This window comes from Ornithorhynchus anatinus, chromosome 4 (assembly GCF_004115215.2).
Source record: "Ornithorhynchus anatinus isolate Pmale09 chromosome 4, mOrnAna1.pri.v4, whole genome shotgun sequence".
Lineage (NCBI taxonomy): Eukaryota > Metazoa > Chordata > Mammalia > Monotremata > Ornithorhynchidae > Ornithorhynchus > Ornithorhynchus anatinus.
The window spans coordinates 130,615,298-130,633,906 of NC_041731.1; the positions used below are offsets into that span (position 1 = coordinate 130,615,298).

At 49.0% G+C, this 18,609-nt stretch overlaps 1 protein-coding gene across 1 annotated transcript in view; it reads right to left on the bottom strand.

The window, feature by feature from the left end:
- The window catches only part of AFAP1 (actin filament associated protein 1), a 165,169-nt gene that overhangs the window by 86,919 nt on the left and 59,641 nt on the right, over window positions 1-18,609 (bottom strand). The window contains exons 2-4 of the mRNA XM_029064139.2: window positions 18,068-18,255; window positions 17,816-17,831; window positions 13,960-13,993 (exon numbers count right to left, since the gene is read on the bottom strand). Coding sequence (XP_028919972.1) covers window positions 13,960-13,993; window positions 17,816-17,831; window positions 18,068-18,254 — 237 coding nt within the window. The 5' untranslated portion in view covers window position 18,255. The remainder of the gene's footprint in view (window positions 1-13,959; window positions 13,994-17,815; window positions 17,832-18,067; window positions 18,256-18,609) is intronic.

Here is an 18,609-nt window from a genome sequence, read left to right on the forward strand (position 1 = left end):
AGTCGAACCCATGACCTCTGACTCCCAAGCCCAGACTCTTTCCACTGAGCCACGCTGCTTCCCTAATATAAGAGAATATATTATAAGACAATATAAGAGAAAAAAGAAAATATAAGAGAATTAGTGGATACATTAATGAATTACAGTCTAGAGGTGGATACATTCCCAGCCCGGACGCAGTATAGGCCAGTGGCTACAGCCCGGGCCTGGGAGTCGGAAGGTCGTGGGTTCTAATCCGGCTCCACCACTTGTCTGCCGGGTGACCCTGGGCACGTCACTTCACATCTCTGGGCCTCAGTCACCTCATCTGTAAAACGGGAACTAAGACTGTGAGCCCCATGTGGGACATGGACTGTGTCCAACCTCAATAGCTTATATGTACTCCAGCGCTTAGTACAGTGGCCGGCACATAGTAAGCGCTTCACAAATACCATTTAAAAAAACAAAACCAAAAGAAAAACGAAATGAACCTCAACCTCACAGTCTGTCAGCCACAGATCTCTGCTGCTGGCCTCTGCCTTGGGGCCTGAATTGGGATCAAACATTAGTCATGCCCTTTGTAGATACAGGTTATATAAGGCAGAATCTTGGAGAAGAATCCACTTTAACCCAACAAGTTCTACTCCATTCGTGAAGTTGTGTTCTCGAAGAAGTCCGTGGTCCAAAAAAACAAAACCCCGTGACACAAATCCTTGGTTCAGTGGGCTGGATTGGTCTGACGATACCAACGTTTTTAATACGAATTCCTACAATCTCCTATCTATCCGTAGAGGAATCCCGTGGCACTTATTTATTTTGCTCAGTTAAACACTATAAAGTTGCAGCAGAAAGACACAAAAACAAACCCACGGTCCTGGGGTAGATGGTATTCAATGAGCTCTTTGTACAGAGGACTGTACTAAGCAATTGACTCCCATTGCCATCGGGTCATGCCGCTTCTCACATGTGTCACAGCTTAGTTCGGGGCATCTGCTTGGCACAAATGTGGCCTGAATCTTTCTCGCATTAGACTGCACGTGAAATATAGAAGGTGGGCAGGAGACAGGAAACGGGACTGTAGATATAGATATAATATATTCATTCATTCAGCTGTATTTATGAAGCGCTTACTGTGTGCAGAGCACTGTACTATGTGCTTGGGAAGTACAATTGAGCAATAAAGAGAGACAATCCCTGCCCACGACGGGCTCAACCATCTATCTGTGGGCATGGCTTGTAGAAAAGGAAGAGAGTGTGGTCTGGCGGTTAGAGCCCGGGCCTGGGAGTCAGAAGGATCTCTGCGTTTTAATCCCGGCTCCGCCCCTTATCTGCTGTGTGACCCTGGGCAAGTCACTTCACTTCTCTGGGCCTCAGTTCCATCATCTGGAAAAGGGGGATTGGGGCTGTGAGCCCCACGTGGGACAGGGACTGTGCCCACCCATATTAGCTTCTATCTACCCCAGGGCTTAATACAATGCCGGAAACATAGTAAAGTGCTTAACGATACCACAATCATTAATAATATCAGCATTATTAATACCAGTGATAGTAGTAATACGAGTAGTAGTAAGCTCCTTGTGGGACGGGAGTCTCTATTTCTATCCACTCTGGGGTGGCATTCATTCATTCAATAGTATCTATTGAGCACTTACTATGTGCACAGCACTGTACTAAGCGCTTGGAATGGACAAATCGGCAACAGATAGAAACAGTCCCGGCCCTCTGACGGGCTCACGGTCTAATCGGGGGAGACGGACAGACAAGAACGATGGCAATAAACAGAGTCGAGGGGAAGAACAGCTCATTAAAACAATAGCAAATAAATAGAATCAGGGTGATGTACATCTCATTAAACAAAATAAATAGGGGGATGAAGATATAGACAGTCGAGCGGACGAGTACAGTGATGGGGGGGTGGGACGGGAGAGGGGGAGGAGCAGAGGGAAAGGGGGGAGAAGAGGGTTTAGCTGTGGAGAGGTGAAGGGGGGGGTAGAGAGAGCAGAGAGAAGGGAGGAGAGGTAGGAAGGGGCAAGGTGATGTAGAGCCTTGAAGCCTAGAGTGAGAAGTTTTTGTTTTGTGCGGAGGTTGACAGGCAACCACTGGAGGTTTTTAAGAAGGGGAGTGACAGGCCCAGAGCGTTTCTGCAGGAAGATGAGCCGGGCAGTGGAGGAACTTAGTACAGTGTTCCAAACAAAGGAAGAGCTTAATAAAGAAAGCACTTGGGTACATACCTGTAATTTATTAATACTGATATCTGTCTCCACCTCTAGACTGTAAGCTCCTTGTGGGCAGGGAATATGTCCCTTTACTGTTCTGCTGTCCTCTTCCAAGAGCTCAGTACAGTGCTCTGCACATAGTAAGCGCTCAATAAATACTATTGAATGAATGGGCACTTAGTGGGAGCAAGGCACCCTTCTATGCACTTAAATCAATTATAATGATAATGGTACTTGTTAAGTGCTTATTATGTGCCAAGCCCTGGGGTAGATACAAGTGAATCAGGTTGGACCCAATCCCTGCTCACACTCTTAATCCCCATTTTACAGATGAGGCGACTGAGGCCGGCAGAAGTGAAGTGACTTGCCCAAGGTCTCACACAATAGACAAGTAGCAGAGGCGGGATTAGAATCAGGTCTTTCTGACCCCCAAGCTCGTGCTCTATCCACTAATCCATGATGCTTCTCAATAGCAAAAGTCTGCTATATTGCACCCACCCAAGCGCTTAGAGCAGTGTTCTGCACATAGTACGTGCTCAATAAATACGACTGATTGCTTGATTGACCACTGCTTTGCTGTTCGTTGGTGTTTTGAGTGAGTCTTAACCTGGAAAAATGCAGCCCTCTGAACAGCCACATTAAAAAAATAACAATAATTTTAGATCTATACCAAGGGCAAGGACACGATGATAATCGTTCATTCATTCAGTCAATTGTATTTATTGAGCGCTTACTACATGCAAGGCACTGTACTAGGGAAAGGACAGTATAACAATAAACAGACACATTCCCTGCCCACAGTGAGTTTAGAGTATAGAGATAATACTTGTGGTATTTGCTAAATGCTTACGTGCCAGGCACTGTTCTAAGCGCTGGAGTGGATACAAGCAAATCAGCCCACGTGGGGTCTAAATCCCCATTTTCCAGATGAGGAAACTGAGGCCCAGGGCAGCAAAGTGACTTGCCCAAGGTCACACAGCAGACAAGCGGCAGAGCCGGGACGGGAACCCAGGTCCAACTGACTCCGAGGCCCGGGCTCCCTCCTCTAGGCCATGCTGCTTCCCAAGTTTTCAGTGGCTTCCCCGAGGCTCTAACGAAAAGCATCAGACGTCTCTTCTAGCTGTGGCTAGAAAATGCCAAAAACTGAAACTGCTTCCTTCGGAAACAATCTCCGGGTTATCAAATCGAATCCGTCTAGGAAACGTCCTGATTATGTGCCATTTAGCTCTTCCCGTGGCACGCCTGGCCCCCCCGGAGAGCGAAAACGCTGGTTTCGGGCCTAGCGGGCCTGGCGGAGACATCGGGGCCGGGGATCGGGGAGCTGAGGGAGAGAAGGGTGCGGAAGGGGGACAGACGAGGAAAACCAAACACAAATGTTGCTTGTCTGAATTAGCCCCCCCCCCCCCCCCGCCCCTTTTGTGGCCCAGCTGAATATCCGGGTGGGGGGCGGGGTGGGGGAACGTCCAGCCAATGTCAACACAGATGGAATCCATTTCGGAATTTGCTGGGTCTGCTTTTGGAAAGCCTGGCTCAGCACTTCCCTTACAGAACGAGAGGGGTTTTTGGGGGGATTTTTTTTGGATTTTTTGTTGTTGTTTTTTAAAGCACGATTCGTTTTGAGAGATACGCTGTGGCTCCGAAAGAAGAAACTCGACTCTTTTTGAAGATGACCGCTAAGGATTCGGGAGAAAGGCAGGCTCTAGCCTCGACTCCGCCGATCGATCGCGGTTCCCGGCTCTGCCGCCTGTCTGCTGTGTGACCTTGGGCAAGTCGCTTCACTTCTCTGGGCCTCAGGTCCCACATCTGGAAAATGGGGATGAAGACAGGGAGCCCCATGTGGGACAGGGACCGTGTCCAACCTCATTACTCTGTTTCTATCCCAGGGATCGGTACAGTGCCTGCCCCATGTTAAGCGCTTAAATACCACAATTATTATAATAATAATATTAAGTGTGGTATTTAAGTGCTTACTATGTGCAGAGCACTGTTCTAAGCACTGGGGTAGATACAGGGTCATCATTGTCCCACGTGGGGCGCACATTTTTAAATTCCCATTTTTACAGATGAGGTAACTGAGGCACCGAGAAGTTAAGTGACTTGCCCAAGGTCACACAGCAGACAAGTGGCGGAGCCGGAAGTAGAACCCACGACCTCTGTAGTTGTAGTTGCTGTATTAATTAAGCGCTTACTCTTAATTAATTATGCTTAATTACGCTTACTCTTGCAGAGCACTGTATTAACCGCTTGGGAGAATTCAACACAATAAGCAGCGTGGCTCAGTGGAAAGAGTCTGGGCTTGGGAGTCAGAGGTCATGGGTTCGAATGCCGGCTCTGCCACTCGTCAGCTGTGTGACTGTGGGCAAGTCACTTCACTTCTCTGTGCCTCAGTTCCCTCATCTGTAAAATGGGGATTAACTGTGAGTCTCATGTGGGACAACCTGATTCTCTTGTGTCTACCCCAGCGCTTAGAACAGCTCTGCACATAGTAAGCGCTTAACAAATAACAATATTATTACTATTAAAGATGCTGTGTGGCCTAGCGGATAGAGCCCAGGCCTGGGATTCAGAAGGTCATGGGTTCTAATCCCAGCTCCGCCACTTATCTGCTGGGTGACCCTGGGCAAGTCACTTCATTTCTCGAGCCTCAGTTCCCTCATCAGTCAAATGGGGATGAAGACTGTGATCCCTACGGGGAACCGGGATTGTGTCCAAACCGATTCGCTTGCATCCCACCCCGGCGCTTAGGACAGTGCCTGGTACATAGTAAGCGCTTAACAAATACCATAGTTATTCTTATCACTAGGCTGAGAGGGGGTAGACACATTCCCGGCTCTCAAAGAGCTGACAGTCTTATCAGGAGGGCTGCTTTTCAAGTGTGTTGTGTACCTAGCCGAACCTCCCTGCTTGGAGAAGCAGCGTGGCTTAGAGGAAAGAGCACAGCTTGGGAGTCAGAGGTCGTGGGTTCTAATCCCAGCTCCGCCACTTGTCTGCTGTGTGACCTTGGGCAAGCCACTTCACTTCTCTGGGCCTCAGTGACCTCACCTTTAAGATGGGGATGAAGACAGCGTGGCTCAGTGGAAAGATCCCGGGCTTGGGAGTCAGAGGTCATGGGTTCTAATCCCAGTTCCGCCGCTTGCCAGCTGTGTGACTTTGGGCAAGTCACTTAATAATAATGTTAATAATGTTGGTATTTGTTAAGCGCTTACTATGTGCCGATCACTGTTCTAAGCGCTGGGGTAGACACAGGGGAATCAGGTCGTCCCACGTGGGGCTCACAGTCTTAACCCCCGTTTTACAGATGAGGTGACTGAAGCACAGAGAAGTGAAGTGACTTGCCCAAAGTCACACAGCTGCCAAGTGGCCGAGCCGGGGTTCGAGCCCATGACCTCTGACTCCAAAGCCCGGGCTCTTTCCACTGAGCCACGCTGCTTCTCAATTTAATTTCTCTATACCTCAGTTCCCTCATCTGTAAAATGGGGATTAAAACTGTGAGTCCCACGTGGGACAACCTGATCACCTTGTATCCCCCAGTGCTTTTAGAACAGTGCTTTGCACATAGTAAGCACTTAATAAATACCAACATTAAATAAATACCAACATAAGACCGTGAGCCCCACGTGGGAAACCTGATTGCCTTCTATCTACCCCGGCGCTCAGAACAGTGCTTGGCACATAGTAAATGCTTACAAAACACCATAATTAATTGATTAACTAACCTCCCCACGCAGTGAGTGGTTGAGAAACGTTTCCTAACCTAGCCTGTCCACACGGCAACAGGCCTCGATGGATACAACGTGCCCCTAGACTGTAAACTCGTTGTGGACAGGAAACACGTCTACTGACTCTGTCCTCTCCCAAGTGCTTAGTACAGGGCTCTGCACACCGTAAGCGTGTGTCCTAGTGGCTTCAGCCCGGGCCTGGGAGTCAAAAGGACCAGGTTTCTAATCCCGGCTCTGCCACTTTTCAGTCAATAGTATTTATTGAGTGCTTACTATGTGCAGAGCACTGTACTAAGCGCTTGGAATGGACAAATCGGTAACAGATAGAGTCCCTGCTGTCTGCCCTTGGGCAAGTCACTTCACTTCTCTGGGCCTCCATTCCCTCGTCTGGAAAATGGGGATTGAGACTGGGAGCCCCATAAGGTACAGGGACTGTGTCCAACCTGATTTGCTTGGATCCATCCCAGTGCTTAGTACAGTGCCTGGGACATAGTAAGTGCTTAACAAATATTATAATAATGATAATTATTATTATTAGATGGGATTAGAACCCAAGTCCTCTGAAACTTGGGCCTGTGCTCTTTCCACTAGGCTACACTGCCTAGGCCTGGTTCTTCCCAATATTCAACCGGCTCCCACTGCCGTCTCCTCCTGCCTCACGCTCAGCAGTCGGACACCTGAGACACCCGCAAATGGCATCTCGTTGGGGTTTTCGCAAGTCACAGCGCTCTGCACACAGTAAGCGCTCAATAAATACGACAACGAAATTAAAGGAAACAGAATTTTTTTTAACGGTATTTGTAAGCGCTTACCGTGGGCCGGGCACTGTATTAAGCGCTGGGACAGATCCACGCTCATCAGGTTGGCCACAGTCCCTGTCCCACATGGGGCTCACAGTCTTCATCCCCATTTTCCCGTGAGGTAACTGAAGCCGAGAGATGTTAAAGGGGCTCGTCCAAGCTCCCACGGCAGACGAGCAGGGGGAGCCGGGATTAGAACCCAGGTTCTGCGGCACGGCTTCCTCGGAGGGCAAGAGAAGTTCCTATTTGAGACTCCTCTCTCCTCTCCGAAGGACTCTGACGAGATTTCTCTCGACTCCACGGGCCCCAGCCTTGAAGAACTCCCAAGGTGAATTTTTGGAGGGTGACGTCAGGCCCTGTCACAGAGAGCTGGCTCGTTGGCCAGTCAGATTCGCTCCCAGTAGAACTTTATGAGGAATTTGCACTTATTTTACTGGAGACAAAGCTAAACATGTCCCGAAAACAGAAATAAATATTTGTAAGCCTGCAAATTTATGGGTCTGTTTTCCAAGTGGAAACACAGGCCGGCTACTTCCGAAGTTCCACCAGCACCGGTGGGGCTAGGCGTTTAGTATAGTCCTCTGCACCCAGTAAGCGCTTAATAAATATGATTGAATGAATAGGGCTCTCTCAGAACTGCAGAGTTTCTTCTAGCAAATGTCGATGTCTAAAAATAATCCTATTTTTTATGCGGTTGTCTTGGTCTGGGACAAATTGCGGGGAGGGGGAAGTTCAGGAATTTACAAAGAATGCTACACCCTCTGATAATGATAATAACAATAATAACGATGGTATTTGCTAAACGCTTACTGTATACCAAGCACTGTTCTAAGCGCTGGGGTAGATACTAGGTAATCAGGTCATTCCACGAGGGGCTCACAGTCTTAATCCCCATTTTACAGATGAGGCACAGAGAAGTAAAGCAATAATGAGGGCATTTAAGAGCTTACTATGTGGCAAACCGTGTTCTGAGCGCTGGGGTGGATACAGGTGACTTGCCCAAGCAGATAAGTGGCAGGGTCGGGATTAGAACTCAAGTCCTCTGGCTTCCAACCCGGGGCTCTTTCCACTAGGCCACGCTGCTTCTCGTCTAGGTTGAGAGCTCTGCTTTACCCTATCAGCTCCCTTTAGACTGGAAGCTCCTTGTGGGCAGGGAACTTGTCTTTCAACTCTTCTCTGTTCTCTCCCAAGCGCTTAGTACAGTGCTCTGCGTACAGTGAGTGCTCTAACAGTATCATGGACCGACGGGCCGATTGAGGGATGGACTCTGAATTTTCCGGCGAAATTGCTAAAGTTTCTCTCCTGAATGATATTTAACTTAGAGGGAGGTAGCATGGCCTAGTGGGAAGAGCACGGGTCTCGGACTCAGAGGACTTGAATTCCAATCCTGCTCCCACCACATCCTACTGGGTGACTATGGGCAAGTCACTTAACTTCTCTTTGCCTCCGTTCCCTCATCCGCAAAATGCAATATTTGTCCTCTATCCTATTTAGTCTGTGAGCCCCACGTGGGACCTCATTGTCCTGTATCTGCCCCAGTGCTTAGCACAGTGCTGGGCACATAGAAAGTACTTAACAATTACCACAATTATTAAGAAAGGGTAAAGTCTGTAGATTATGATTCAAAGTTATATTGGTGACCAGCTGAGTATCGGTATTATCCAAATATCAATTTGGGATTTTCCCGAATCGGGATTGGGAGTCTGAGGTCCTGGGTTCCAATCCCGGCTCCGCCACATGCCTAATGTGTGATTTTGGGCAAGCCACTCCACTTCTCTGTGCCGCAGTTTTCCTCATCTGTAAAAGGAGATTAAATCCTACTCCTTCCTACTTAGACTGTGAGACTCCTGTGGCACAGGGATTGTGTCTACCCTGATTAACTTTTATCTGCCCAGCACTTTAAAACAGTAAGTGCTAAACAATCTGGCTTCCGTCTCCTCCACTCCACCGAAACTGCTCTCTCAAAGGTACCAGTGACCTCTTTCTTGCCAAATCCAATGGCTCCTACTCTATCCTAATCCTCCTCCACCTCTCAGCCGCCTCTGACGCCGTCGACCGTCCCCTTCTCCCCCACACCTTATCTCACCTTGGCTTCACGGACTCCGTCCTCTCCCGGTTCTCCTCTCATCTCTCTGGCCGCTCATTCTCGGTCTCCTTCGCGGGCTCCTCCTCCCCCTCCCATCCTCTAACCGTCGGGGTTCCTCAAGGGTCAGTTCTCGGCCCTCTTCCGTTCTCCATCTACACTCACCCCCTCGGTGAACTCATTCGCTTCCACAGCTTCGACTATCATCTTTATGCAGATGACACACAGATCTCCATCTCCTCTGTCCTCTCCCCGTCCCTTCAGGCTCGTATCTCCTCCCGCCTCCGGGACGTCTCTACCTGGATGTCTGCCCGCCACCTAAAACTCAACATGTCCAAGCCTGAGCTCCTCATCTTCCCTCCCAAACCCTGGCCTCTTCCCGACTTCCCCGTCACCGTGGAAGGCACGACCGTCCTTCCTGTCTCCCAAGCCCAACCTTGGTGTCATCCTTGATTCTGCTCTCTCATTCACCCCACACATCCAATCTGTCACCAAAATCTGCCGGTCTCACCTTCACGACATCACCAAGATCTGCCCTTTCCTCTCCATCCCAACTGCTGCCTTGTCACTTATCCTATCCCGACTGGATGACTGCATCAGCCTCCTCTCTCATCTCCCTTCCTCCCGTCTCTCCCACTCCAGTCCCTTCTCTATTCCGTTGCCCGGATTATCTTCCTATGGAAACGCTCTGGGAATGTCACTCCCTGCCTCAAAAACCTCCAGGGGTTGCCTATCAACCTTTGCACGAAGAAAAAACTCCTCAATCTGGGCTTCAAGGCTGTCCATCCCCTTGCCCCCTCCTACCTCTCCTCCCTTCTCTCTTTCTACTGCCTGCCCCGCACGCTCCGCTCCTCTGCTGCTAACCTCACTGGGCCTCGTTCTCTCCTGTTCCGCCGCCGACCCCCGGGCCACATCCTCCCACGGTCCCGGGACACCCTCCCTCCTCACCTCCGCCCAACCAACTCTCTTCCCCTCTTCAAAGCCCTACTGAGAGCTCACCTCCTCCAGGAGGTCTTCCCAGATTGAGCCCCCCCTTTCCCTCTGTTCCTCCTTCCCTCTCCTTTGCCCCTACTCCCTCCCTCTGATCTTACCCCCTTCCCCCTCCCGAGAGTACTTGTGCATACTTGTATATACTATTTATTAGCTCTGCCACTTGTCAGCTGTGTGACTGTGGGCAAGTCACTTAACTTCTCTGTGCCTCAGTTCCCTCATCTGTAAAATGGGGATTAAGACTGTGAGCCCCATGTGGGACAACCTGATTCTCCTGTGTCTATCCCAGCGCTTAGAACCAGCTGCTCTGCACATAGTAAGCGCTTAACAAATACCAACATTATTATTATTATTATTATTACTCTATTTATTAATGATGTGTACATATCTATGATTCTATATATCTATTTTGATGGTATTGATGCCTGACTACTTTTTTTTGTTTTGTTGTCTGTCTCCCCCTTTAAGACTGTGAGTCCGTTGTTCGGCACAGATTGTCTCTGTTGCCGAAGTGTACATTCCAAGCGCTTAGAACAGTGCTCTGCACACAGTAAGCGCTCAATAAATACGATTAAATGAATCGGTGAATGAATACTAAGTGCTCGGGAAGGTACAATACAACAATAAACAGTGACATTCCCTGCCCACAGCGAGGTCAGAGTCTCCAGCATTAAGTGCTGTGTCTGGCACATAATGTGCAATAAATATGATAAAAACAAACTTCAATCCTCTGACAGGCTGACTTGATTCTATGATCCGATGCTCACTGGACCTGGCCCCACCTGCTTGGAAAGGACTAAAAAGCCACAAACCTAACAACTTCCGGCTCTGCACTTGGCCGCTGCGTGGCTTTGGGCAAGCTACTTCACTCTCCTGGGCCCCGGTTCCCTCATCTGGAAATGGGGATTTAAACTGTGAGCCTCATATGGGACAGGGACTGCGTCCAATCCGATTATCTTGTATCTACCCCAGCCCATAGAACGGTGCCTACCACAGAGTAGGCGTTTAACATATAGCATTTTAAAAAAATTAAAAAGTCGCTTCTCTGTAAAAGTCACTTCACTTCATTACCACCTGTAAAATGGGGATTTAAGTCGCTTCTCTGTAAAAGTCACTTCACTTCATACCACCTGTAAATGGGGATTTTAAAGCCGTCCATCTCCTTGTCCCATCCTACCTCCCCTCCCTTCTCCCCTTCTCCATCGCAGCCTACACAGTCCGCTCCTCTGCCGCCCTTCACCTCGTCCACTGGGCCTCCTTCTCACCTGTCCCACCATCAACCCCTGGCCCCACGTCCCGCCTCTGGGCCCGGAACGCCCTCCCTCCTCAAATCTCCCAGACGATGACTCTCCCCCTCCTTCAAAGCCTTAATGAAGTCGCATCTCCTCCAAGAGGCCTTCCCTAAGACCCCCTTGACCTCTTCTCCCACTCCCTTCTGCGTCACCATGACTTGCTCTCTTTGCACGTTGAAGTGGCTAGAGCCCAGGCCTGGGAGTCAGGAGGTCATGGGTTCTAATCCCAGCTTCACCACTTATAATAATAATGTTGGTATTTGTTAAGCGCTTACTATGTGCAGAGCACTGATCTAAGCGCTGGGGTAGATACAGCGTCATCAGGTTGTCCCACGTGGGGCTCACAGTCTTAATCCCCATTTTACAGATGAGGGAACTGAGGCACAGAGAAGTGAAGTGACTTGCCCGCAGTCACACAGCTGGCAAGCGGCAGAGCCGCGATTCGAACCCATGACCTCTGACTCCCAAGCCCGGGCTCTTTCCACTGAGCCACGCTGCTTCTCTTATCTGCTTCACTTATCTGCTGTGTGACCTAGAGCAAGTCGATTAACTTCACTGTGCCTCAGTTACCTCATCTGTAAAAAGTGGGGATGAAGACTGTGAACCTAGTGTGGGACAGGGACTGTGCCAATCTGATTAATTTGTATCTACCCCAGCGCTTAGAACAGTGTTCGGCACATAGTAAGCGCTTAACCGGTACGTTATTTTTTTCCCCTTTCCCAACCCCACAGCACCTTTATCTGTTATTTATTTATTTGTTTTGATGTCTGCCATCCCCCCGGTCTGCCTGTAAGCTCACTGTGGGCAGGGGATGTGTCTGTTTAATTTTTGCACTGTGCTCTCCCAAACGCTTAGTACAATGCCCTGCACACAGTAAGTCTCAATAAATATGACCAAATGAATTATTGTGAGCCCCCATGTGGGATAGAGACTGGGTTCAACCTGATTATCTTGAATCTACGCCAGCTCTTAAAAACAGTGGAGGGCACGTAGTAAGAACTTTAAAAAATACCATTTCAAAAAAACAAAAAACCAAACCAAATAAATAAATCACCTGCTATCACGTGGACAATCTCCGGGCCAAGAGAGAGAGAGAGAGTAAAAAGATTGGAATCCATAACACGTGAAACTCTGATCCACACCCCTTCCCCAAGGCCCATAATGCGCAGACAGAGAAGAAGGGCAGCCATTTCATTCTTTCCTTCATTCAGCTGTATTTATTGAAATGCTTCCTATGTGCAGAGCACTGTACTAAGCGCTTGGAAAGTAGGAATTCGGCAATAAAATTCAGAAATTCAGCGTTTTCCAGGATCCTACTCCATCCTTCCTCTTCGTGTCTGCTCTTTGCTGCTACTATTAAACCCCAGCATGAAAGCAGGCTAAGGTCTTAATTATATAGCTGTCATTTTCCATTCATTCATCGGTACTTATTGAGTGCTGTGTGCAGAGCACTCTACTAAGCGCTTGGAAAGTACCATTCGGCAAGAGATAGAGACCATCCCTACCCAACAACGGGCTGACAGTCTAGAAGGGGGAGACAGAAAACAAAACAAGTAGACAGTCATCAATAGCATCAAATAGCAATTTTTCCACAGAAACAGATGTTTCCACCCAGTCTTAATTTCCTTCCAATCTGGCACTTCAGACTGTGAGGTGTCTGCTCAAGGCCTCCCCCGGCTTCAAAGTCTTACTGAAAGCCCTCTCCTCCTCAAGAAGGCCTTCTCGGACTAAGCTCCCTTCTCCCCATGTCCCACTCCCTTCTGCATCACCCTGACTTGCTCTCTTTATTCATCCTCCCTCCCAGCCCCATTCATTCATTCAATAGTATTTATTGAGCGCTCACTATGTGCAGAGCACCGTACTAAGCGCTTGGAATGGACAATTCGGCAACAGATAGAGACCATCCCTGCCCAATGACGGGCTCACGGTCTAATCGGGGGAGGCGGACGGACAAAAACAAGACAACATAATCACGATAAATAGAATCAAGGGGTATGGACACCTCATTCACAAAATAAATAGGGGTAATAAAAAATATATACAAATGAGCACAGTGCTGAGGGGAGGGGAAGGAGCAGAGGGAAAGGGGGCTTAGCTGAGGGGAAGGGGGAAGGGGGAGGAGCAGAGGAGGAATAGAGGAGCAGAGGGAAAAGGGGTAGCTCAGTCTGGGAAGGCCTCTGGAGGAGGTGAGCTCTCAGACATCACTTATGTCCAGAGCTGACATTTCTTCTATCAATGTCCATCTCCCATCTAATAACTGTGGTATTTGTTAAACACTACTGTGTACCAGGTGCTGTACTAAGCGGCTGGGCGGATACAGGCAAATGGGGTCGGACACCATCCCTGTCCCGCATTGGACTCACAGTCTTGATCCCCATTTCCCAGATGAGAGAACTGTGGCCCAGGGAAGTGAGTCGCCTTGCCGAAGGCCACGCAGCAGACGAGTGACAGAGACAGGATTCGAACTCAAGTCCTTCTGACTCCCAGGCCGGGGCTCTAGCCACTCATGCCACGCTGGGCAGGGAATGTGACTATTTATTGTGCGTTGTATTCTCCCAAGCGCTCAGTACATGGGCAGAGCACCCAGTAAGCGCTCAGTACATATGACTGAGTGAATGAATGAATAAATGCCTTAATAAGTACCAGGGCCTACTCCCCGATATTGCCCCGACTGCTCTCTCTACCCATAAATTGACTGGGGCATTCATTCAATAGTATTTATTGAGTGCTTTACTATGTGCAGAGCACTGGTACTTAGCGCTTGGGGCGGCTCAAACCAAATTGGAGACGGTGGGCTCCGTCTCCGGGACCACCCCCACGCCTCCCCAAATTTGGGATTCGCCCCCAAACCCCCCAGGGGCCGAGGGCCGGGGCACTCACCAGCCACTGCTGAGGGATTTCCGGCAGGGGGCATCTGAGGAGGGGGCCGGGAACCCGCTGGAAACATCGCCCGGCGTACCCGTGATCGCGTAGTCCAAGCCTGTGGATAATCACCATGATAACCGGAATCATAATAAGGATGGTACTCGTTAAGCGCTTACTCTCCTGCCAAACACTGTTCTAAGCGCCGGGGTAAGATACGCGTTAATCAGGTTGGACACGGTCCCTGTCCCAAGTGGGTTCACGCTCTTAATCCCCCGAATTTCTTTCCAGACTAAGGCAGGTTCTAATGATAATAATCAGAATAATTGTGTTATACGTCAAGCAGCGTGGCCCCAGTGCAAGAAGCCCGGGCTGGGAGGCAGAGGATGTGGGTTCTATCCGGCTCGCCACTTTGTCTGCTGGGTGACCTTGGACAACGCACTTAACTCTCTGTGCTTCAGTTCCTTCATCTGTAAAATGGAGAGACTTGAGACTGGAAGTCCATGTGGGGATCCGATGTGTCTGACCTGATTACCTTGCATTCACTGGGATCGGTATTTAATTGAGCACTTAATGTGGCAGAGCACCGTACTAGGTGTATGGAAAGAGCAGAAAAGAACAATAAAAGAGACACACTCCCAGCCCACAATAATCTAGGTTATAGTCTTTTACCCAGAACTTTAGTTCAGTGCTTGGCACATAGTGAGTGTTTAACAATTCCATAATTATTATTACTAATTATTATTATTATGAGGTAGATACAAGTTAATCAGGTTGGACACAGTCCCTGTCCCACATGATAATAACTGTAGTATTTGTTAAGCATTTACTGCGATCCAGGCACTGTACTAAGCACTGGGGTGGATACAAGCAAATAGGGTTGGATGATGATGATGAAGAGAAGCAGCGTGGCTCGGTGGAAAGAGCACGGGCTTTGGAGTCAGAGGTCATGGGTTCGAATCCCGGCTCGGCCACTTGGCAGCTGTGTGACTGTGGGCGAGTCACTTCACTTCTCGGTGCCTCAGTTACCTCATCTGTAAAATGGGGATTAAGACCGTGAGCCCACGTGGGACAACCCGATTCCCTGTGTCTACCCCAGCGCTTAGAACAGTGCTCTGCACATAGTAAGCGCTTAACAAATACCACATTATTGATTATTATTATTATTTGTATTTGTTAAGTGCTTATTAGGTGCGAAGCACCATTCTAAGTGCTGGGGGTGGATACAAGAATGATCAGTTGTCCTACATGGGGCTCACAGTCTTCAGCCCCATTTTCCAGATGAGGTCGCAGAGGCCCAGAGAAGAGAAGTGGCTTGCCCAAAATCACACGCTGACAAGTGGCAGATCCAGGATTAGAACTCATGACCTTAGGACTTCCAGGCCTGGGCTCTACCCACTAGGCCTACATGGGCTCCCAGGGTCAATCCCATTTTCCAGATGAGGGAACTGAGACCCAGCCACTCCGTGGGTGGGGTCCAGCAGCATGAGACGTCTCCCCCATTCAATGATTCATTCATTTCAATCGTATTTATTGAGCGCTTACTGGTGTGCACAGCACTGTCCAAAGTGCTGAATGATAGTAATTTATAATAATGTTGGTATTTGTTAAGCGCTTACTATGTGCGAGCACTGTTCAAGCGTTGGGGGAGATACAGGGGGATCGGGTCGTCCACGTGAGGCTCACACTTTTAATCCCCATTTTACAGATGAGGTAACTGAAGTACAAGAAGTGAAGTGACTCGCCCCAAGTCACACAGCTGAGGGGGGTGGAGCTGGGATTCGGACCCGTGTCCTCTGACTCCAAATCCCGTGCTCTTTCCACTGAGCCGCGCTGCTTCTCTATTCGTTAAGCGCTTACTATGTGTGAACACACCGTCCTAAGTGCTGGCAGGATACAAGGTCACCAGTTTGTCCCACGTGGGGCTCCCAGTCTTCATCCCCATTTTCCAGATGAGTAACTGAGGCCCAGAGAGTGAGGTGACTTGTCCAAGGTCACACAGCAGACAAGCGGCGGAGGCGGGATTAGAACCCACGGGCCTCTGACTCCCCAACCCGGGCTCTTTCCACTGAGCCGCGCTGCTTCCCGGGGAGCGGCCACGGTTCGGCCGGACAAACCGCCCCGGTGTCCATCCCTGGGCTCGTCCATCAGCTTCCGCTTCAGTCGCTGCCGGGAAAGACCCTCCTCCCGCGCCCCATTCCCGGAGCCCCCGGCACATCTTCTTTATGTTGGTATTATTAAGCGCTTACTATGTGCAGAGCACTGTTCTAAGTGCTGGGATATACAGGGTAATCAGGTTGTCCCACCTGAGGCTCACAGTCTTCATCCCCATTTTACAGATGAGGTAACTGAGGCCCAGAGAAGTGAAGTGACTTGCCCAAAGTCACACGGCTGACAAGTGGCGGAGCCGGGATCCGAACTCATGACCTCTGACTCCCAAGCCCGGGCTCTTTCCACTGAGCCACGCTGCATCTTCTTCTCTCCCGCAATCTCTGGTTCAATCCGCCCAGCGCCTTTCTGCACAGTCCTCACTCTCTTCTCAGTCTATCGTATTTACTGAGCACTTAATGTGTGCAGAGCACCGTACTAAGCACTTAGGAGACTACAATAGTCAGTCGGTCATATTCACTGAGCTCTTACTGTGTGCAGAGCACCGAACTAACGCTCTGCAGACTACAATAGTCAGTCGATCATATTCACGGAGCTCTTACTGTGTGCAGAGCATCGTACTAAGCGCTTTGGAGACTACAACAGTCAATTCGAATATTTATTGAGCACTTTACTGGAGAGCGGAGCCCCGTTCTAAACGCCTTGGGAGACTACAACAGTCAGTCAATCATATTCATTGAGCTCTTAATATGTGCAGAGCACTGAACGAGCCCTTAGGAGAGTACGACAGTTCAATCGTATTTGTCGGCGCTTACCGTGTGCAGGCACTGTACTAAGCGCTTAGGACTACAGTAGTCGTCGATCGTATTCAATGAGCGATTACTGTGTGCAGAGCATCGTACTAAGCATTTAGTGAGTACAATGTCCTGTCAATCATATTTATGAGTGTTACTTGTGCAGAGCACCGATGAACACTTAGGGAGTACAACAGTCACTCAACTATTCTTATTGAGCGCTTACTATGTGGCAGAGCACTCAATAAGCACTTGGAGAGTACAGTGAGTCAATCATATTTATGAGCGCTTACTGTGAGCAGAGCGCTGACTAAGTGCTTAGGAGACTACAATAGTCATTCATCATATTATTGAGCGCTTACTGTGAGCAGACCACTGTACTAAGCACTTAGGAGAGGACAATAGTTAGTTATTTACCGAGCACTATCTGTGTGCGGAGCACTGTGCTAAGTGCTTAGGAGAGTAAAACAGAAGCAGCGTGGCTTGGTGGAAAGGTTTGGGGAGTCAGAGGACGTGATTCTAATCCAACTCTGCATTTGTCTGCTTTGTGACCTTGGGCAAGCCCCCTCACCTTTCTGTGCCTCAGTTACCTCATCTGTAAAATGGGGATTAAGACCGTGGACCCCTTAGTAACAGTGCTTGACACAGTAAGAGCTTAACAAAATACATGATGATAAAATAATTACGGAGCACTTACTGTGTGCAGAGCACTTTACTAAGCGCTTGACAGAGTACAACATTCAATCACATTGATTAAACGCTTAATGTGTTCAGGGGCACTGTCTTGAGCTCTTCAGAGACTACAAGAATAATATTTATCGAGCGCGCCTACCGGGTGCTCGAGCACTGCACTGAGCACCGGGAAGAGTGCAATAGAACAATAAAACGGACAATTCTCTGCCCCACCAATGAGCTTACAGTCTAGGGAGGGGGACGACATTAATAGAAAGAAATAAATGAGAGATACGGACCTTGGTGGTGCGGGGGCTGGGAGCGGGGAATGAATAAAGTCAGCGCGACACAGAAGGGAGGAAAGGAGGGCTTAGTCGGGGAAGGCCTCTTGGAGGAGGCGGCTTTCAATTAAGGCTCTGAGCGGGGAGGGTCATTACACCCCTCGCAAGCCGCGAAATGAGGGAGTCTAGAATGATATAATGATGATGGTATTTGTTAAATGATAATAATAAAAATAACAATGGTGATGGTCTCTGTTAAGCGCTTACTACGTGCCGAGCACCGTTGTAAGCGCCGGGAAGCCTGGCGGAGGCTCGGATTCCAGCCCTCACCTTTGGCGGCCTGGATCCTCAGGAGGATATTGGCGATGACGGCCTTCTTCTCCCTGACGGTGGATGTCAGGTACTCGTTGTCCAGGAGTTCAAGGAACAGACGCAGCTCAACTATTAATTCTTCCATGCTGAAAAACGGAGGGAGGAAAGTGTGATTAGGAAAAGCGCTTTGGATTTGGGAAAGTTACCTTTAAATCATCCCTGGCATTAATGGACGCTTACTATTCATTCATTCATTAGTATTTATTGAGCGCTTACTATGTTCAGAGCACTGTACTAAGCGCTTGGAATGGACAAATCGGTAACAGACAGAGACCCTCCCTGCCCTTTGACGGGCTTACAGTCTAATCGAATTATTAATTCTGTATTCTAATATTAATGTCTGTCTCTCTCTTCAGACTGTAAACTCATTCATTCATTCATTCAATAGTATTTACTGAGCGCTTACTATGTGCAGAGCACTGTACTAAGCGCTTGGAATG